Here is a 17,587-nt window from a genome sequence, read left to right as displayed (position 1 = left end):
CCCTTAGAGTTAGACCTCTATTCAGTACATTTACTAAGAAGACAATACATCAAACTGTGTTTAATTCCCGCACCTGGCTGAGTTAGAGAAGAGTTTGAACCCCCGCTGGGCATGCACTCGCTCTTAATATGAAAGCTTTCAGTGCGTGCTCCTCTTGTTTGCTGAAGTCTCTGTCGGTGCGTCTCAGTAATAATGACAGAGTGGGAGGGCCACTCGGTGCAACTAATAAGGACTGCGATCTAGCTGGCGATCCCACTGTGACTTTTATTTCCAAGTCCTGGAATCCGGAATCACACTGATCGCTATCACACATGGATTATACTCTTTTCGCTCCTTTTTCTTTTTTTCTGCCTTAGAGGAAACTTTCTCACCAACTGTAAGTACTCGTAGATTTATTTCACAGTACATACAAAAAAACGGCTTAAATATCAGCGTGAAAACCTTTTTATAACGGATTCATTTCGCATCTTTGTCGCTCCGTATTAAAGTGTTTTTTTTTCTCCGCATGGTTCTTTAACTTGTGTGTTGACCGGGACCATCCCCTTATGAACAGGTTATTCAGATGTATGCACGCTCCGGAGCAGTAAGCACGTACCGTATTGCATGACTTGTTAACAGCAGAGTGCGAAATTGTCCGGACACTAAAAGAAAATCCATCATAGTGTAATTATTAAAGTATTACAAAAAAAACAAGCAGCCAATCAGCGGTCGCGCAGTGAAACACGCTTCTTTGAATAATACAGAAGTGACACATTTTATGAATAATGGAGTGACAGCTTATAGTAACGTCCCTTTCCACCTTAACTTAACTGTTTAATAGTAGCCTACACAATTAAATACACTCTCAATTTAAGATTGAAATCCATGCAGATGGTGCTGTACACTAAACTGCATGATTTAAAACGACATGTGGTCTTAAATAAAAACATAATTTCTTACAAAAAATATGAATTGACTGCAGATGAACTGTGTGCATTGATTGTATTTGGAAAAATAACTGGAATCGCATTACTCCTTCACACAGAAAAGGAATGTGATACCTCTGTAGTGTTGCTTGTCTACGGCCCATGCATGGTTGTAGTTGTGAAAGGCAGAGTCACTTCATCTCCATGCGCCATGATACTATGGGCCTACATGCAAAACTTTATGATCCAGTGGAAGGAACAAGTGCCTGGAGCAGGATTGGGAATTAATCATTCAGACAAGATTTATTTTGATAGGATAGACGCAGTTAAAAAAAGGAGAGTATCATAAAAGGTTTTGGGGACACACTTTGTGACGGGGCATATAAATTCCCTGAATGTGTTGTGGCTGTTTTCTGGTCTGTGGAGGTCAAGTGCAGTCCTCTGCTCTGTCTTCATTAGTTTTTTCCCTTCTGGGAATATATAAATGTACAACAGGAAGGAAGGATTATAGTCTCTGCAACAGAATTCAAGTTGTGATGTCACAAAACTACTTTCCAAGTACTGAAATAATAATGTTAGTCGTTAAATTAATGATTTTTCCCTTTATCTTCTGTTGGATTGACACACAGATGTGTCCCTTTCTGTTGTTTGAATAGAATAAACACAAAAACAAATAGATTTTCAATCACGCTTTAATGATGTGTAAACCGGTTTCTGTTGAGTTTCTTCCATCTTTTTGTGGTCCCTAAAAGTCTAGCGCCTGAAATAAATGTTTTTCTTATGTGTTCTATAATCGACTCTTTGCCAGTGCACCAATTTTGGCAGGCAAATCAATTCTGAAGTTTTTGAAAGCGTTTTGTTTGAGCTGGAATAGTCTGCTGAAATTGATTGACTATCCTTTTGACCACACTCCTGCTATCCAGGATGACTTAGCCCTAAAAAATAATAATTGCCTTCTTTGAAACGGCACAAGTAATGCTGAAGATTTGGTTTGGCACCTCTGTCAAATGGCTTAAGAGAACTACTTAAGATTTCCAGGTTTTTATTCTCGCTGGTGACGTCCTTGAACAAGACACTGCTGTCAGCTTACAGATCAAAACACAAGTGTTAAGAGAGTACTACAGACATACAGATCAAGGCTTTGGCATTATGAAAGAAGACATGATAAAAAAAAAAACTTGAGGATCAGCAATCATGAATCAAACTTTTCATACATTCTTAAAGTTAATGTGAGATTAATGAAGTTAATGAGATAAAGTTAGAGGAAGAAAAACAATGAATCAAAGTCACTTGTTTTATCTTTTTAACATCAATATATTGCATTTAGATTTACACCTTCCATATTCAAATCGCCCCATTTATATTCTGAAGTTAAGTATCAGCGCACTTCCTCTGCTAATTTGTGGTAACGACACACAGGCCTAATGGATTACAAACCGTCTAAGGAAAGCAAAAGGGAGCTTGGCTGCTAGTTACAAACCTAAACATAAACATTGCTTAGTGTATAATGATTTAGCTGCATCTGAACATCTTCATTCATCACATGGCAGGTGTTCATGAAAACTAATGAAGGAAGGACTCAGAAGTGCATTCTCCAGATTGAGTGGCTTTACATAAACACAAAGAGGCTTTAGGGACTTACAAGTGGGCATAAGCGTGGGCTGTTAAGAGAATTAAAAATGATTTACAGGTCAAACGTATTCTCATAATAGTGCAATTTTCGAACACTATCTCATTTAGTGAATGTATGAATGACATTTGAGGAGAATTAAAGTGTATGTTTGGTTAAAAAAGTAGATACACATCGGATTGTTTCAGAACTAGACCATCTCAATAAGTCCAAGTGTCAGTTAAACCGAGCCAAATGGTACGTGTATAATAACAATAACTGGTGCCAAATTGTTTTTTAATGTCTGCTATGAAGTTATATATTAGATATTGTTCAAATATAAGTAACACAACACAATTGATCCATTTATTTATTTATTTTTTAAACGTAAAATAAAAATGTCTATGTTTGTCTCCAGGTTTCCAGGTGGGACTGCTTTCTAGTGTCAGAGCCATGGGTTGCTTGTTAAGATGGACTGCTTTGATTTGGACTGTAAATGTAATTCCTTGCACTTTTGGAATGGCAGTGAGTGAACGAACAGGTATGTGTGTTTTGTTTTCCTCGCCCGGCAACTTGTGTCTTTCAACTGTGTAACCAGTTATTGTACTCTTAAATGTCCCTATATTAACATAAAGCAGACACCTTGTATCACTATAATATACAAATCTGTATCAGATGAATAGACGGTCAGACATTTTATGATTGAAAGGCTTTGTTGGCGTTTATTTTATCATATATTAAACTGAATAACTTCACAAATTCATATGGAGAGGGTAACATGTCCATGCTATTGTTAAGCTAAGCATAATGTTTCAAATTCTCTATATATTAATGTTTTACAAAACATTTTTAGTTCACAATACATTTACAGTGCCAAACAACCCTTTGTAATGCCATCATCTGATATTTGTGTTGTACTTTATGTTTAGAATAGATTGAGAGTGTGAGCTTGAAACAAAACTATTCTTGTAAAAATGTTAATGAAATGTCCGTATTCATGAAGTCCATTACATTTTCGGTAAAGCGGATCTTGCCTCTAAATTACATCTCAGAGTCCTGTCTCTGTTGGTCACTTTATAAATTCAAACTCAAGATGAATGGGAAAAAACTTTGAATTGCTTTCCTGCTCTGATTGGATTTTTGCTGAAGAAGAAGATGAAAGGAAATGCACCATCCACATAAATTCATGATTCAATTGATTGTCTCCTTTTCTATAAAAATTGTACAAAACTGGTTCAAAACATAAATGAACATCTGTTCCCGGTACAACCAACTTCTTGGTGGCTTTCCTGTAGATGGCTCATGCCCCGCTCTGAGCGTAGAGGAGCACAGGTTCACTGATGTCTTAGATCGTCCTCTGGACATCACAGGTATGTTCTGGACGATCACAATTACTTTTTGTCATAAATGTCAACAGTTTCAATATATTGACACTAAATCTGTTCACAGGATTTGATCTCACGGAAAAGTTTCTTCTCCGAAAGGGAACGATCACAGAGGACCTTCCGTCATATCGTTTAGGAAGCAGTCCTCTCATAAAGCCAACAAAGTGAGTAGCATCCTTGTGTGCTTGTTTTCTGCGTCATTAGGGTTCAGATGTTGTACTCTTGTACCTCATAACATTTGAGGATAAGTCGGACAGACAGCCTGCATGTCTTCCATAACCTGATAAATAATCTCCCTGTATCCTGCTTCATTTCTACCACTCTCATGCTCTTGCTATGGAACAGTAGTCTGATGAGAGAAGGCTAAAAGATGCAGTCACTCATGTGAAGCCGAGCCTATTAATGGTATTAAACAGCAGTGTTCATTTTCATTAACACCTAGGGTATTGCTGGTTTTGCTTCCATATGGGCAGGTTCTGAATAAGGAGGTTTTTCATAAACTCATATATTTTAAGACCATATGAGAAATGATACAATAACACTGCTATAATAAGGTGTGCAGATCATAATGAGGCTGATTTGGATGGATTTTCTAAGAAACAAACTGTGTCCATTACTGTATTTCATGACTTGAGGCAACTCAGATACACTCTGCTCAGAGCAAAGGTTCCATTTGCCTTGGCTAATAAGGGCAAGCTGTGAGGTGAGCTGTTAGACAGGGAATCATTTGAACAGAATTAAAATACATTGCGTTTATTCCTCGAAATCTCCTAAGGACACAATGTGGGACATAAAGGAAAGGGGAAGAAGAAAGCTGGGGCATGTACTGCATAATAAGATAGGAATAACAACATATCTACATAAATGACACACTAAGGTGCCATTTAATGAAGACCTCCCCCTGTCAAGTGGTGGAACAGCACTGTGACTTCACCTTGATGCTAATATTGATGATATAGTGGGGGATGTTACTTCCATATGATATTTATGATTATACTTACATACTAGCAACATCAAGAAAGACACGTGGCACATATGAGCCTGTACGCTTTGTCGTTCTTGTCCTAACAGTAATGTTTTGGATCTGGAAACATTTATTCTTAGATGTTTATTGTTTTGTGACCTCAGTGAAAGAGAACACTGTGTCATTCTTCCAGGAGGAGCGGATATTTTTAGCATTTTTACATGACATGCAACTGTAAACATTTACTGCCACTCTCTCTCTCTCTCTGGCTAGGTGAAAGAATCTTAGCGCCAGGTGATTTGTGATCCGCTTCCCTGTTCAGTCGGGCAGCCGAAAATACATTTCCTCCAGCCCTTCCCTCAGTCTGCGCTCATAGTGCAAGAAGATGCTGGTTCTCAATGACACTGCTGACAGTGTCATTGGTTATAGTGGCGAGACTGCTATCCCTCTCATATCCAATTATCTAAGTACTTTGACAGGTGATACTGCATGTCAGCTGAGGAAGGAAAGCGAGGGCAATTGCACGGAGCAGGAGTCCTCCTCTGCCCCCCCCCCCTCAGACACTAAAACATTGCTCACTTTACTCGCAGGATATGCAGCAATAGATGCTCCGCTCTCTGGATCTGCGTAATGTTCTGCCAGCTTCTTGGCATAGTACGCATTATTGTGCTTGGATCAGAGCTGACACACTCAAGGAACATTTGTGCAGAGTGACAAATTGCCCCTACGAAATGCAACATGTATTCAAAACGAGCTCACACAGAATTGAAGCACAATGCTGCAGTCAGGTCTGTCTTAAGAATGCTGTGCCTTTTTCTTTCTTGAAATGTTCAGCAAAAAATGATCAATGCGTGGTTTTCTCTTCTTGCAAGCCACCTCATTGGAACAAAGTTCTTATTGCTGATATTAAAATCCTGGTTTTGCAAAACATTACATACCCAAGCATTAGAGTACAATACAAACTTGTCCTTATACAAATGTAAAACTACTTGTGCTTTTTGTGAGCTGAACCTTTCAAATGTGAACACCTGTTTGTTATTTTTCAGCCTTTTAAATATCGAATCAAATTGTCAGTATAAAGCTCAGCACAAAAGGACCTTTTCCATTTCACTAATACATTTCTCCTTAACAGCCATTGCTCATTTTGAAATGGTAATTGGAATCCCTCGAATGTGACAACAATGTCTCATTATGTGATTTGTGTGACTGGGATGTCAACTATCATCAAAGCACCTAGTAAGCTAAATGTTTCAATGGGAAACAGAAAGCTATTTCACATCATATGTAAATGCTGAAGAAACTTTAAAATATGAAAGGACAAGGAAGCCAGGTTTGTTTGTGTTTATTTATCTGGGGCTTCGGTAGATTTTGACTGTTGTCAGCTAATTAATGGTTTTACTGCAATCAATACGGTATACCTGACTCAGCATCTAAATACCTTATACATACAGTGCTTGTCTATATTCTTCAATATCCTGGTCAGAAATATATTTTGCAACCATATACGTTGATTATATGACGTTTTATCCCGCGGTCTTACATGTGTTAGCGGCTTGAAGTGATTTAACTGCCCAGTATTTACTGTCAATTTCACGTCCAGGGGTTTGTGTCCCGGGGTGGGTACAAGGCAGCAAGGGAAATGGCTCGAATAGAGACCTGCAGACTTGAGTGATTTTAATGCTAAAATAATCATACAAAGGCTTAAAGGCAAAACGGAAGTAGCTGACAATCCCCAGGTTAACAGAAGTAGAAGCTAAAAGGGTTCAGGTTGAAGACGCAGGAAAGCAAAGTCATGAAGCAACAGTGACAATCAGGCCAGGAAGAGTTGGAAATGGAATGTTCTGGAGAGTGAAGCATGAGCCTGCGGGGTGTTAGCAGTGGCTGGAGACGGGGTCAGTCACTGTGAAAACGTGTTTGATAGTCATAGCAACAGTTGTGTTATTGGGGGGTTTCTCAACCATGAACAATTGCCCATTTAAAAAAACCAATTCCATGTTGATTGGAGTTAACAAATTACTCTGAATTAATGATACGGCGTGCACTCCTGGTGGCAGATGACATTTCAAGATGTTGTTCTGCTATTGGTGGCTTGTTAACTCTCAGAAGAACACCTATTTACCCTGGAAGGATGATAACATGGCAGTCTAAGCTTCACACATGCACACTCGGTAATAAAATGTCTCTCCATTGGTAAGATATCCTTCTATCAGATCACAGGCATGCATTTGATTTGGCTTCATCAGTGGCAGCCTTCTATCCTGCTGGCAAGCATTCCCACATTTAAACAGGAAACAGGAGTCCTGCTGAGAGGAGGTTATAGACCTTGCTAGCATGAATGATGCATTTAGCGTATAAACTGTCATGGTTGAGCCCACTTTGATCTGTCAGAGGATTGAGTGTCAGTGATAGTGATGTGAGCCAACTAGGCAAACATTTGATTGTTTCGGCTACAGCCATCTGATTCCTCTGACTAATTTGGAGAATCCTCCTAGATAGGATTTCTTACGAGCCGGGACACTAAAGCCGCTTCCGGGAGATTCTCTACCAGAGCGGCAGTGTTGCTGTGACATTATGTCAAACTTTTGTCCCTGATTATACAAGGAGTCGTTCAAGCCAAGCAATATGCATGGTCAAAGATGTCTTCAAAGACTAGTGATGGTTTCCAGAAAGCTCCTTTCAAATGGATTACGAATATACAATTGGATTGTAACTCTTGTGGAAGACAGCGTGTTATTCTGTGATCTTTGTGCTAATCCTGATCGTTGCCATAGTTGCTATCAATGCAGAGTAGTTATGCACACTAATTGTCACTCAAAATGTCTTATTTTGCTGTACTTCCTGCTGGAGCTGTTTCAACAATTTGAAATTTGAACCAGGTTACTCAGCGTCGTACAATCCAACTCTGTAGTATGGAGACTTCTCACTTGCATTAAAACGTTATTGAATCTAATTGTGTAGGCAGTTATGTATTTTTTCTCTCCAATATATGCCAGTGTGCATTAGTTATATTAATATAACTTTTATGAGACATGGCTGAAAAAATACGGTGCCGTTTACAGTGAAAGTTGCAGCATGAGAGCTTGCAAAATGATCCTTTCCCTTCACTCATCACGTCTTTGAATATGCAGAGTAGCGTTTCTCCCAAGAGTCAGAAAAGCGGTGTTGAAACCAACCCACGCTGAGCTCCGGTTTAGCCATTTAGCCACAGATGGCAGTCAACACAAGGTCATGAACTTTACCCCCTGGGCCCACGGAGATCAAGTGTGCCGCACTGTAGACGGGCCGTGTTTTGAAACACGAGCAGACTTAGTTGGGAACTTTGTAAAGAAGGGTGTGAACTCCAGGGCTTGAGCAGAAAACAGCCCTGAATTGTAATTTCACAGACTTTATATGTTATATTAAAAATGCTTACATGTATTATGTTCCATAAGCTGCAGGTGCAAGTGCTTTAGGAGTTCTGTTTTACCCTTTGCCTTGTGGAAACTCTACATAATAATGTGTTACACATTTAGTAAAAGCAGTTGGTTTACAAGCAGCAGTTGGTTTACAAGCAGCAGTTGGTTTACAAGCAGAAATATTCAGTGTTGAATTTATTTTATGAATCCTCATTTTTATAAATTGCCCTGCCACTTTCCATATTGATTTGCAGCTGAAATAGTCCTTTAGCCCTCAGGCAACAAATAACCTTCCCAGCCCTTGGCCTCTCAAAGAGGCATTTCTTTTCGGGAGCTTTAACTTGGTGTATTTATCATTTTAGTCATGTACCGTTTACACCGAAATCTCAAAGAATTCAGGGGACACAATAGGAGAGGGTATGAAGCTCTGAGAGAATGGGAGATGATATATTGGAGTGAAAACTAATTTCCAACCTGTCTGAAGAAACTCTCTCCCTCCTCCCTCGGGCTGTGCTCTGCCTTTTCAATGACCTTATCATTGCATTATTATTATTTTTGCTGATCTTGATTTATTATGTTTATGCTCTTCCACTTTTGACTGTTAATCTGAATCTGGAGTTAGGGCAAGGGTTAGGGTATTTTGAAGGGTACAGTGTTTTTTTTCTCTTATGCTATGTATAAAATGAATAAGGAAATGGGGGTGTGGGCTGAGAGATGAGATAGTAAATAAGCTACAATTCATTTGAGAGCGTGTCTGATTTGAAATATGATATTGTTTTTCTATATGTTCCCTCTTTTTTCTCTGCATAGTTTGCTTCTGTTGGAACACATTTTCGGTTGTGAATACAGAATTGTTATTTGACTTTACGGAGCAGCTGAGGTCATACACATAAACCTGTAACTGCGTTGCATCTATAACCCGATATCTTTAGCACGCCATATCTCTGTGAGGTAAAAGATTGGATTCTTAGAGTTTGGATCAATTTCAACATGTTTTCATTATCTGAGAGAAAGGGAAGCCTGTATGCGATTCATCAAGCTAAATGGAATCAAGTTTGTCAGGTTTATTTATGTGAGGGGCTTTGCAGCTGGAGGATATTGAAATGTTTTATTGATCATTCAAGTTGATTGGCTGGTTCATTGTTCAGCCCCTGAAAGCTTTAAGGCTCACATTAGATATTAAGAAATTACACTGTTACTTTTTATTTCTAGATTGTTTTAATATTTACATTCAGTCAAAATCTGACTTTGTTATCTCTTGTTTTTCAGAGAAATATTTCCAAATGGGCTTTCAAGTGAATACTCCCTTGTCACCATCTTCCGTGTAAGAAGAACTACAAAAAAAGATCGCTGGTATCTATGGCAGATATTTGACCAATCAGGAGACAGTCAGGTGAGCCTCACTGTATTTTAAATGACACATATGCATTTCAGTATCTACAAATACGCTCCGATGTGACAGGATACATGTTTATTGGCAATAAGAACCCTGTTTTTAAACTCTTCTGTGCTCCTCAGGTATCTGTGGTGGTCGATGGTGGCAAGAAGGCGGTGGAGTTTTTTTCCCGGGGCGAGCTAAAGAACGCTCTCCGCTACACGTTTAAGAGCCGTGACCTACATGCCCTTTTTGATCGCCAGTGGCACAAGCTGGGCGTTTCTGTCCAGAGCAACATAGTCTCCATTTATTTGGACTGCAAGCTAATAGAAAGGAGGCTGACGGATGAGAAAGACAGTGTTGACTTCCGTGGGCGCACTCTCATCACCACCCGAGTGGAGGATGGACGACCTATAGACGTATGTCCCACGCAAACTCCGTGAAGCATTTTAGCTATAGTCAACAGCGTCTTTTAAGGACGTACAATTTTTGTATGCAGTTGTTTTATTACTTCTCTCCACTGATAGTGGATTATCCTCAGTGTTTTTCAAAATGCATCACCAATGATTTCCAAAGGTATTTAAGACATGCCTCAGGGGAGACTTCTTAATCTCTGTAAATCCTTTATTGTGTCCTTTGTGTTGCGCACATTCTCAGATATGCCCCTAAAGTGCTAGAGAACATGAGGTCAGCTATGCCATTTGGTCACCCAGCGCCTCTGCGTAGAACTTGGCTTAAGTAGCATTAACAGCTGACTTTTTGGGCCGTGTGATTTGGGTAGATGGAAAGCAGTGCATTGGAAAAGAATGGCAGGGTTCAAGTTCTGCTCTGAAGCAGCTGCAATTCATGCAGAAGTTGAAGCCTTTTTAAAAAAAAAACGTAAAGGGAAATGTTAGGGAGTTTTCAAGTTACAGCAGCTGGCAGTTGAACAAATAGTGATGTCTTAACCCATGAAGCGCATGGTCGAAATATAGGCATAATGTGATGATGACACTACTGTACTGTATGATGCTGTAATGGTTACTTGATGAGATTTTTTTCCCACAGATTGAACTGAGACAAATTCTCATCTACTGTGACCCTTATATGGCCGAGATGGAAAATTGCTGTGAGCTTCAGGAGCCAAAGGTAAAACGCTATGATATTTCACCAAACTAATAATACCGACTGATTATTTTATTAATTTGACAGAATAAGAAGTATAAGGAGTAATAAACAAGTAATACAGATTATATATAATGGATTTGTGAGACATGGAACTCTAGTAGGTGAGCTATTCAAGCACATTTACCAATTATATTGATAGCACTAGCTTGTATGTTAACCTATGCAGTGTGATCAGCCAATGAAGGTGAACATTTGTTGTCTTGTGTATGAAAGGAAAACTACAGAGAAAGACATTTAATAACAGAGCTCTTCCACCACCGTCTAATCAATAAGAGCTAATGTTACAGGGATTCCAAATGGAGAGATGACCTTTGACCCCTTACCATTACATGTCTCCATAAGCATGCTGTCATGTCAGTGTAAAGTTACTTCACACAACCTTGACAAGGACTTATCACGGCTTGTCTGCTTAGTACTTTTTGAATTTCACTTTTATAATTGCTTTTAGCAGCTTGATGTAAATGAATTCCACCTACAACTCTGGTTCCCTTGGATTGATAAGGCTGTTTTACTGTGGATTTTGGAGTTTTTTGTTGCCTTGTTCTGTAGCAAACAGTACAAAGGAAGGTGTTTAAATGGTGAAAATTCTTTATTGATCCAGAGTGAAGCCAACCAGACCTTTAATGGGACGGCCCCTCCCCCGGTTGCAGCCAAGCTCCCCCTGATGCTGTCTCTGCCCGCCGCAAAGTCAATTGACAGATGTCACTGTCCAGCTGAAAAGGTACAATCAATTCCAGCCACCAAGGGCCTCTAATTGAGTACGTGTAATGCCTATTGTTACTGAACCAGCACTGATTTACACTGCATGTTGGCATTTAACTGCCGTTTAAAGGAGATTTGTACCAGAACATGTCTTCTTTGAAAGCCAAAAAAGGAAGTATAGCCACGATCTATTAGCATACACAGTTAAACTGCTCCCAAACTGTTCATACATTGTCAATCTGGAACCTGCTATAAATGATTATTTCTACTGCCAAAATGAATGTTAGATTAAAATGCAAATTGAGACCTTACGGCTTCAAGCCCTCTTTGGAAGGGGAGCAGATGGTACAGCTCCAAGGTGAAGTCCAATTCCACAAACAGTATTTTATAATGTTCACATTTTGTCTGTAAATTACAGAATCAACTTGTCATAGAATCAACTTTCTAGATAAGAACAGTATTTTGTTATAATGCAGAAATGTATTTGAGATATTAGATAAAGCTCAATAACACTTTGACTACATTACTTTACCGATGGATAATATTTGTTTCCAGTTAAAACATATTTATTATTGGGTCTACAACAATTTATTCAGAAATCAAAATACTTAATTGGTTTAGAGTACTGTATTTCTTTTTCCTTTGTGATCAACTTTTTTATAGTTTTTATGCTTCAGATATAAAAAAAGCACACATAAAACAACAGCAATACACCACAAACAAAGACATATGCTTTATTGTCAAGGATTAAAGTATGTGGTGATTTATGTTCTCCTACAAAATGTAGCACCATCCAATTCCTGTTTGATAAAGAGAGATCTAAGAACACAAGACCCATTTTCTCATTGATTATACTTATTGTTGTTTATCATAAACACAGGGAGATAGTCTTCCAGGTGTAGTTGGACTGTCAAGACAAAAAGGGGTTAAAGGAAACAAGGAAAGGACTACATTGTTATGCTGTTACATGCTGTTGTATACAAATGTACCTTTTTCTTTGTATAATTTAAAGGAAACATGCTGGGACTAAGTGCAATATGTTCACTGCAGTGTAGATTTAAGTATGGAGGCAGCGTCCACAATTTACTGTAACTCATACATAATTCAGAAGCATTCATTGAATCACAGAGAGAATTATCACTGGGTCACTGTGCTTTTTCTCGAGATGTATAACCGTACTTTTGCTCTCAAATGATAGTCTGTTGCCGGTTTTCTCTGTCACTGGTATTCCAGGACAGTTGCAAGGTCTAAATGTGAAGAAAAGAGCAAGTCCCTGCGGGGGGAAATGTATACTTTGGCAGAAATTCATCGTCAAAGGATGAGGAATACATCTTTCTCTCAGGAAACAAAATTCCGTGCTGTAGTGTCTGACAAAGGTTCATGTTCAGCTGTCACGGGCCTTCAGAAATGCTCCCCTACATTTGTCCAATCACTAGAAAAATAGGTAGTGGGAAGCATCTGTAACAGCTCAATGCCCGGTCACTGAAAATTGAGGGTGTTGGTTAGAGGACAAGGAGAAATTAATGACCAAATGCCCAGACAAAAAGTGCAGTTTTTCGCTAGACAAATCACACCATTGAGAGTATGAAATCCCCTTTTTTGCTGCCGGCACAAGGAACAACGGGACAATGCGTTGGGCTATGAATGAATTCATATAGACAGGTGGTGCTACTGTATGCTGATAAGGCCAGATGGCTCTTGGGGTCAGTGTCTTAATTACCATGATGTGGCTGCGGGATTAAGATATGCAGGATGACTTTTGTTCCTGGAAAACCACTCATTCCTGGAAGGCACAAATGCGACATTTATATTAGTGTAAAAATCATTATACCTGTGGAGTTCAGCACAGGCATTTTGAATTGGGGCATTTTCTGCGTAATGAACATGGTGAAATGTTCTTCCTGTTAAAATGGCATTGTGTTTAAAGCTGTTTCACCTACAGACTGCACTTACCAGGTGCCTCTGGCCTGAATACTTAAGATTAGCTTGACATTTTAAATAGCTGTTTTGTCTTAATTTGTGTAGAATGTAGCAAGAATTATAGATAAATTCACGTTTTGCCTTTAGCCGACACGTGTAACTGGGAATAATGAGCGTTATCATCATTGTCATTTGGTTCCTAGATAAATGGATATAGAGCTTTTAAACACTTGTAGCTTTTTAGCTGATTTTAAGTATTTTTTAGGTTTGTTTTCAAATAATTTAGATCGATAGATAGATAGATACTTTATAAATCCCAAATTGGGAAATTATTTTGTTACAGGACCAGTGTGCACAACATTAAAATACCAATACTTAAAAAGTGGAAAAAAGTTAACAATTAAAAATAAAATGAAAATGAAAAATAGTATATCAAATATAAACAATATACAACATTTTGGATAATTAAAATGTTCTTTAAAAAAGGTCAAAAATACTGTAGCAGGAACATAGGTTTATAATATACTGTATGTACATATGATAGTATATAATATACTGTATATACATATGATAGTAAATATGGTTACTGTAGGTGGCAATTCTGCACTTACGTTATGTATAGCAACAGTTTGTACTAATCAAATGTGTAAATGCGTTATAATTGGCCTCTAATGAACACTAATTGACCTAGCAGGGATCAGCTCTCGGCTGCCATGTGTCTGTGTGTGTGTGCACTGTGTGTGTGTTGGTGGTTCTGGTGATTAATGACTTGCTGCTCAGTGAAATGACTGGTTTCTGTGGGTAGTTCCTTTAGATTTCACATGATATATTCCCAGAGGTAGTTTTGAAGCGAAGCCTAAGAGCACATCAAGAGAGACCCTTAGTACGCATCTGTCGTGTTACAGTGCTAAACAATGATTTAAAGATGATTTTCAGGCGGCTGTTCCATTATTTCTGCAGGCCTTGTGCTATGAGTCAGTGGCTCACACTGTTAACACCTGAAATCTAATCCCAGGTCTTCAACAAATCAATACTTGGCACCGCTTGTTTACTTACTGAACAACGAAATTCATAACAAATCCTATTACAGGCTTGATCTCTAAATCAATAAAGTTAAATGAAAAACTTGATTAGGGACTACACATTAATTCAACTCTAACTGGCACATGTCACTTCACAACACCTCATCGTTGTGTTTGCTCCAAAAAAGGTCCTCATATTTTATTTATGATATCTTTTATGTATGTATTTTAAAAGTTGTTCTTTGGATTAATGGCATGCTTAAGTATATCTGACTTGTCTGTCAGAAGGCTGATACATCTAAATGATGAACTGAAATGTAACTAAAATCAACATTAATTCTGAATAAGGCTCGTAATATGATGATATTGTTGATGACGCTTTACTGTCATAGAGTCTGACATTTTCTTGCATCATAGCAGCTCCATTTGGGACAACAAGGCTTAAAGTCTGATATGCTGAATGTCAAGTTATTACGTTTTTCTTTCTTCGTCTGTCCGTCCATCTTTACCTGAATTATGAAAGAAAGGGTTCATATTTAATTAACATTTTTTTTTTTGTAAAGACAGTGTGTATGTGACAAATCTCTAATCTACTACCGATGGGTTCCTGCCACATCAGAGGTTTTGTTCATTTCCTCCTAATCCCCTTGTTCATCTCCCTCATCTCCTTTCCCTCGCATGGAGTTATCAATTGTTGCTGCAACAAGAGAGCTAAAGACCTTCGCAGTGTGGTAAAATAACACATGTAATCGCAGGTTTAATGTTGATTTAATAAATCTCAGGAGCTGTGACATTTGTTGAAATGATGAGTCAAATCAATAATTGTACAGGCATAACAGTGGCGTGCCATCGTGGTTATCTTTTAATCATTTTCCTGATTCAGCGTTACAATGAGTTCACACAGAATAAGCTGTTTAATGGTTATGGTGACACACCAATTTCATCATAAATACCTAGAAATCAATCATCTTGGTTCAACATGATAACATATTAAGACACATTTGATGTAATAATGCAGGCACAGCTGGATATGATATGGTGTCAAACAAGTATATGCTAAAAGTAAGCATCTTGAGCATGTTGAAGAACACAAAAATGGTTAATCATGGAGTGGAAATGTTTGTCATGTCTTGTGGGATTTGCAGATGTTCATGTTCCACTATAGAAAACAGTAGAAAAGGAGTTTATTCCCAGCCATCTGGGCGGTATATCAGGAACGTCATGCTTTGACAAGATCGCGCGTGGTAATAGCTTTCTCTCTTTTACCCTCTGACCTTGCTGCACATTAATCTGTCTGGTAAATTATAGTCGCAGTGGCCCTCTGATTAAGCATATTGAATTCTTATTGATCCTTACATTTCCTAGGGAGTTCCGGTGACTCTTAAACGGTGCTGCAGTCTTTCCGATTTACATTGAAAGGGGCTAAGAAAGTCATAGCAAATGCTGTTAATAAGGTAAGCTCATGAGACTTTCAATTACCAACATGCAAATCTCATTTTGTAAGTAGTCAGAGGATACTTCTAACAATTAAGCTTGACTTTGTAGAGATTAATCAAAGACATCTGGGCAATTTAGAGCATTTAAAAAACACCCATTATGAGAAATGCAGGCCAATCAGCATGACCTACACAGAGGATTTTTTTTAAGGAAAATGAGCAGGGATTACTTTGTGTTACTCCAACAGAAAGTACTATCCCGCATTACAGTCAGGAGTTTGATGGTGGATTGTAGTGCAGTGCAGAGGGATTAAACTGCTATGATTAATCCAGAATCCCTCAGGAAATTAAACAGATAAGGATTGGGTTATAAGAATGCAGCTTACTTGAAAGGAAATCCATTTTCTATGGCCTTGCACATAAAACCTGGCATTACTAGATTTACAGCTCCTGCATGTACATGCTAACGGAAAAAACACACAGGCATAATGTTGAAATGAAAACTTATTCCCCTTTTACAATACCTTTAAATTGTTTTTCACCGTTTACAACTCTCCTGCCCTTATGGCTTGTGTTTTCAATGAGTGCCCTCTAATTCAATTTATACCCCATTGTACCAAAGTGAGTAATTCCAGGAATTCTATTCAAGGGACTTTATAATTTTTCGCTGACGCCGTATTTCGATTAGCTGTCAAAACCCTCCATTGTTTCTTTTGTGTGTGCATCAGTGTTAAAATGTTATTAGCTTCAGATCTTTCTAAAGCAGGGGTTTGAGTTAGCGGTTGAATAGAACACATCTAAATGTAAGAGGACTGAATTGTGAGCACTGTAAATCACATATAGCCCACTACATTTTATAGGAGATGTATCTGTATAATAAATGACATCAGCAGCTGTCTCACACAAATGGAATAATCTTCTAATTGCTAGGAATGGAACGTTTTACATCTTGCCACATGCTAAATATCTAGTCAATGAACGGCATTTTCGCAGAGCTAGTTTTTAATTTACATGTATTTGTTCTAGGATAATGGGTCTGTAACCCGTGGTTTAAAGAGAGCTTCTGAGTTGTTTGGTTTAGCCACATTTTGTTGTTCTTCCTAAACACGCCTATTGAGTTCTAACAAACAGGGCTTCTAATGAAGATTTGACTGAATGGGCATCACATTTAATTAGATTCTTAGCTTGCAGCAAGTTCTGTGTGAGCTTAATTTGTCCAGTAATCATCTACCTCCATCTTCTCTCTCTTAACAATATTGTAGACAATCAGTTTCCTTTTCTGAATGACGTTATAACCCTAAGACAATCAAGCTTTTCTTACTTTCTTGCCCTGTTTTTCAAATATAACTATTAAAATAACACAATGATTTTTTAACAAGCTGTACATCTGGGCTTTCCAGTTGTTGGGAAATAGTATCCTGATCTGCAGCTGCTGAGCACTGTGTCAGCATCAACTTGTGGAACAGCTGTAGGAGCGATATCGCTGTTGAAATGACAAACCGTCATAAAGCTATTCACTAATGTGTCAACGAGAGACCTTTCACTAACTCTGCTGTGTGTTGTTGTCGTCACAGGCGGACACAGGGGAGGCCGGGCTTTCAAGAGATCCAGGACATGAGGTAGGCTGCTGACTGATGAAACTACTTAAAACCCTTAGTGTTGCTTTTCCCTTAAAGCTGTGATTAAAGTTTCCATTTACATACACTC

The 17,587-nt window shown here is 38.4% G+C and overlaps 1 protein-coding gene across 1 annotated transcript in view; it reads left to right on the top strand.

The window, feature by feature from the left end:
• Positions 1-283: 283 nt before the first annotated feature.
• The window catches only part of LOC117499715 (collagen alpha-1(XIX) chain), a 92,938-nt gene continuing 75,634 nt past the window's right edge, over positions 284-17,587 (top strand). The window contains exons 1-10 of the mRNA XM_034152299.1: positions 284-376; positions 2,933-3,055; positions 3,810-3,884; positions 3,964-4,063; positions 9,528-9,651; positions 9,777-10,052; positions 10,681-10,761; positions 11,402-11,521; positions 12,383-12,440; positions 17,453-17,499. Coding sequence (XP_034008190.1) covers positions 2,968-3,055; positions 3,810-3,884; positions 3,964-4,063; positions 9,528-9,651; positions 9,777-10,052; positions 10,681-10,761; positions 11,402-11,521; positions 12,383-12,440; positions 17,453-17,499 — 969 coding nt within the window. The 5' untranslated portion in view covers positions 284-376; positions 2,933-2,967. The remainder of the gene's footprint in view (positions 377-2,932; positions 3,056-3,809; positions 3,885-3,963; positions 4,064-9,527; positions 9,652-9,776; positions 10,053-10,680; positions 10,762-11,401; positions 11,522-12,382; positions 12,441-17,452; positions 17,500-17,587) is intronic.

This window comes from Trematomus bernacchii, unplaced genomic scaffold, assembly GCF_902827165.1.
Source record: "Trematomus bernacchii unplaced genomic scaffold, fTreBer1.1, whole genome shotgun sequence".
Taxonomy (NCBI): domain Eukaryota; kingdom Metazoa; phylum Chordata; class Actinopteri; order Perciformes; family Nototheniidae; genus Trematomus; species Trematomus bernacchii.
The sequence above is the reverse complement of the archived record's forward strand: the minus strand, read 5'-3'. Positions and strand labels throughout refer to the sequence as shown.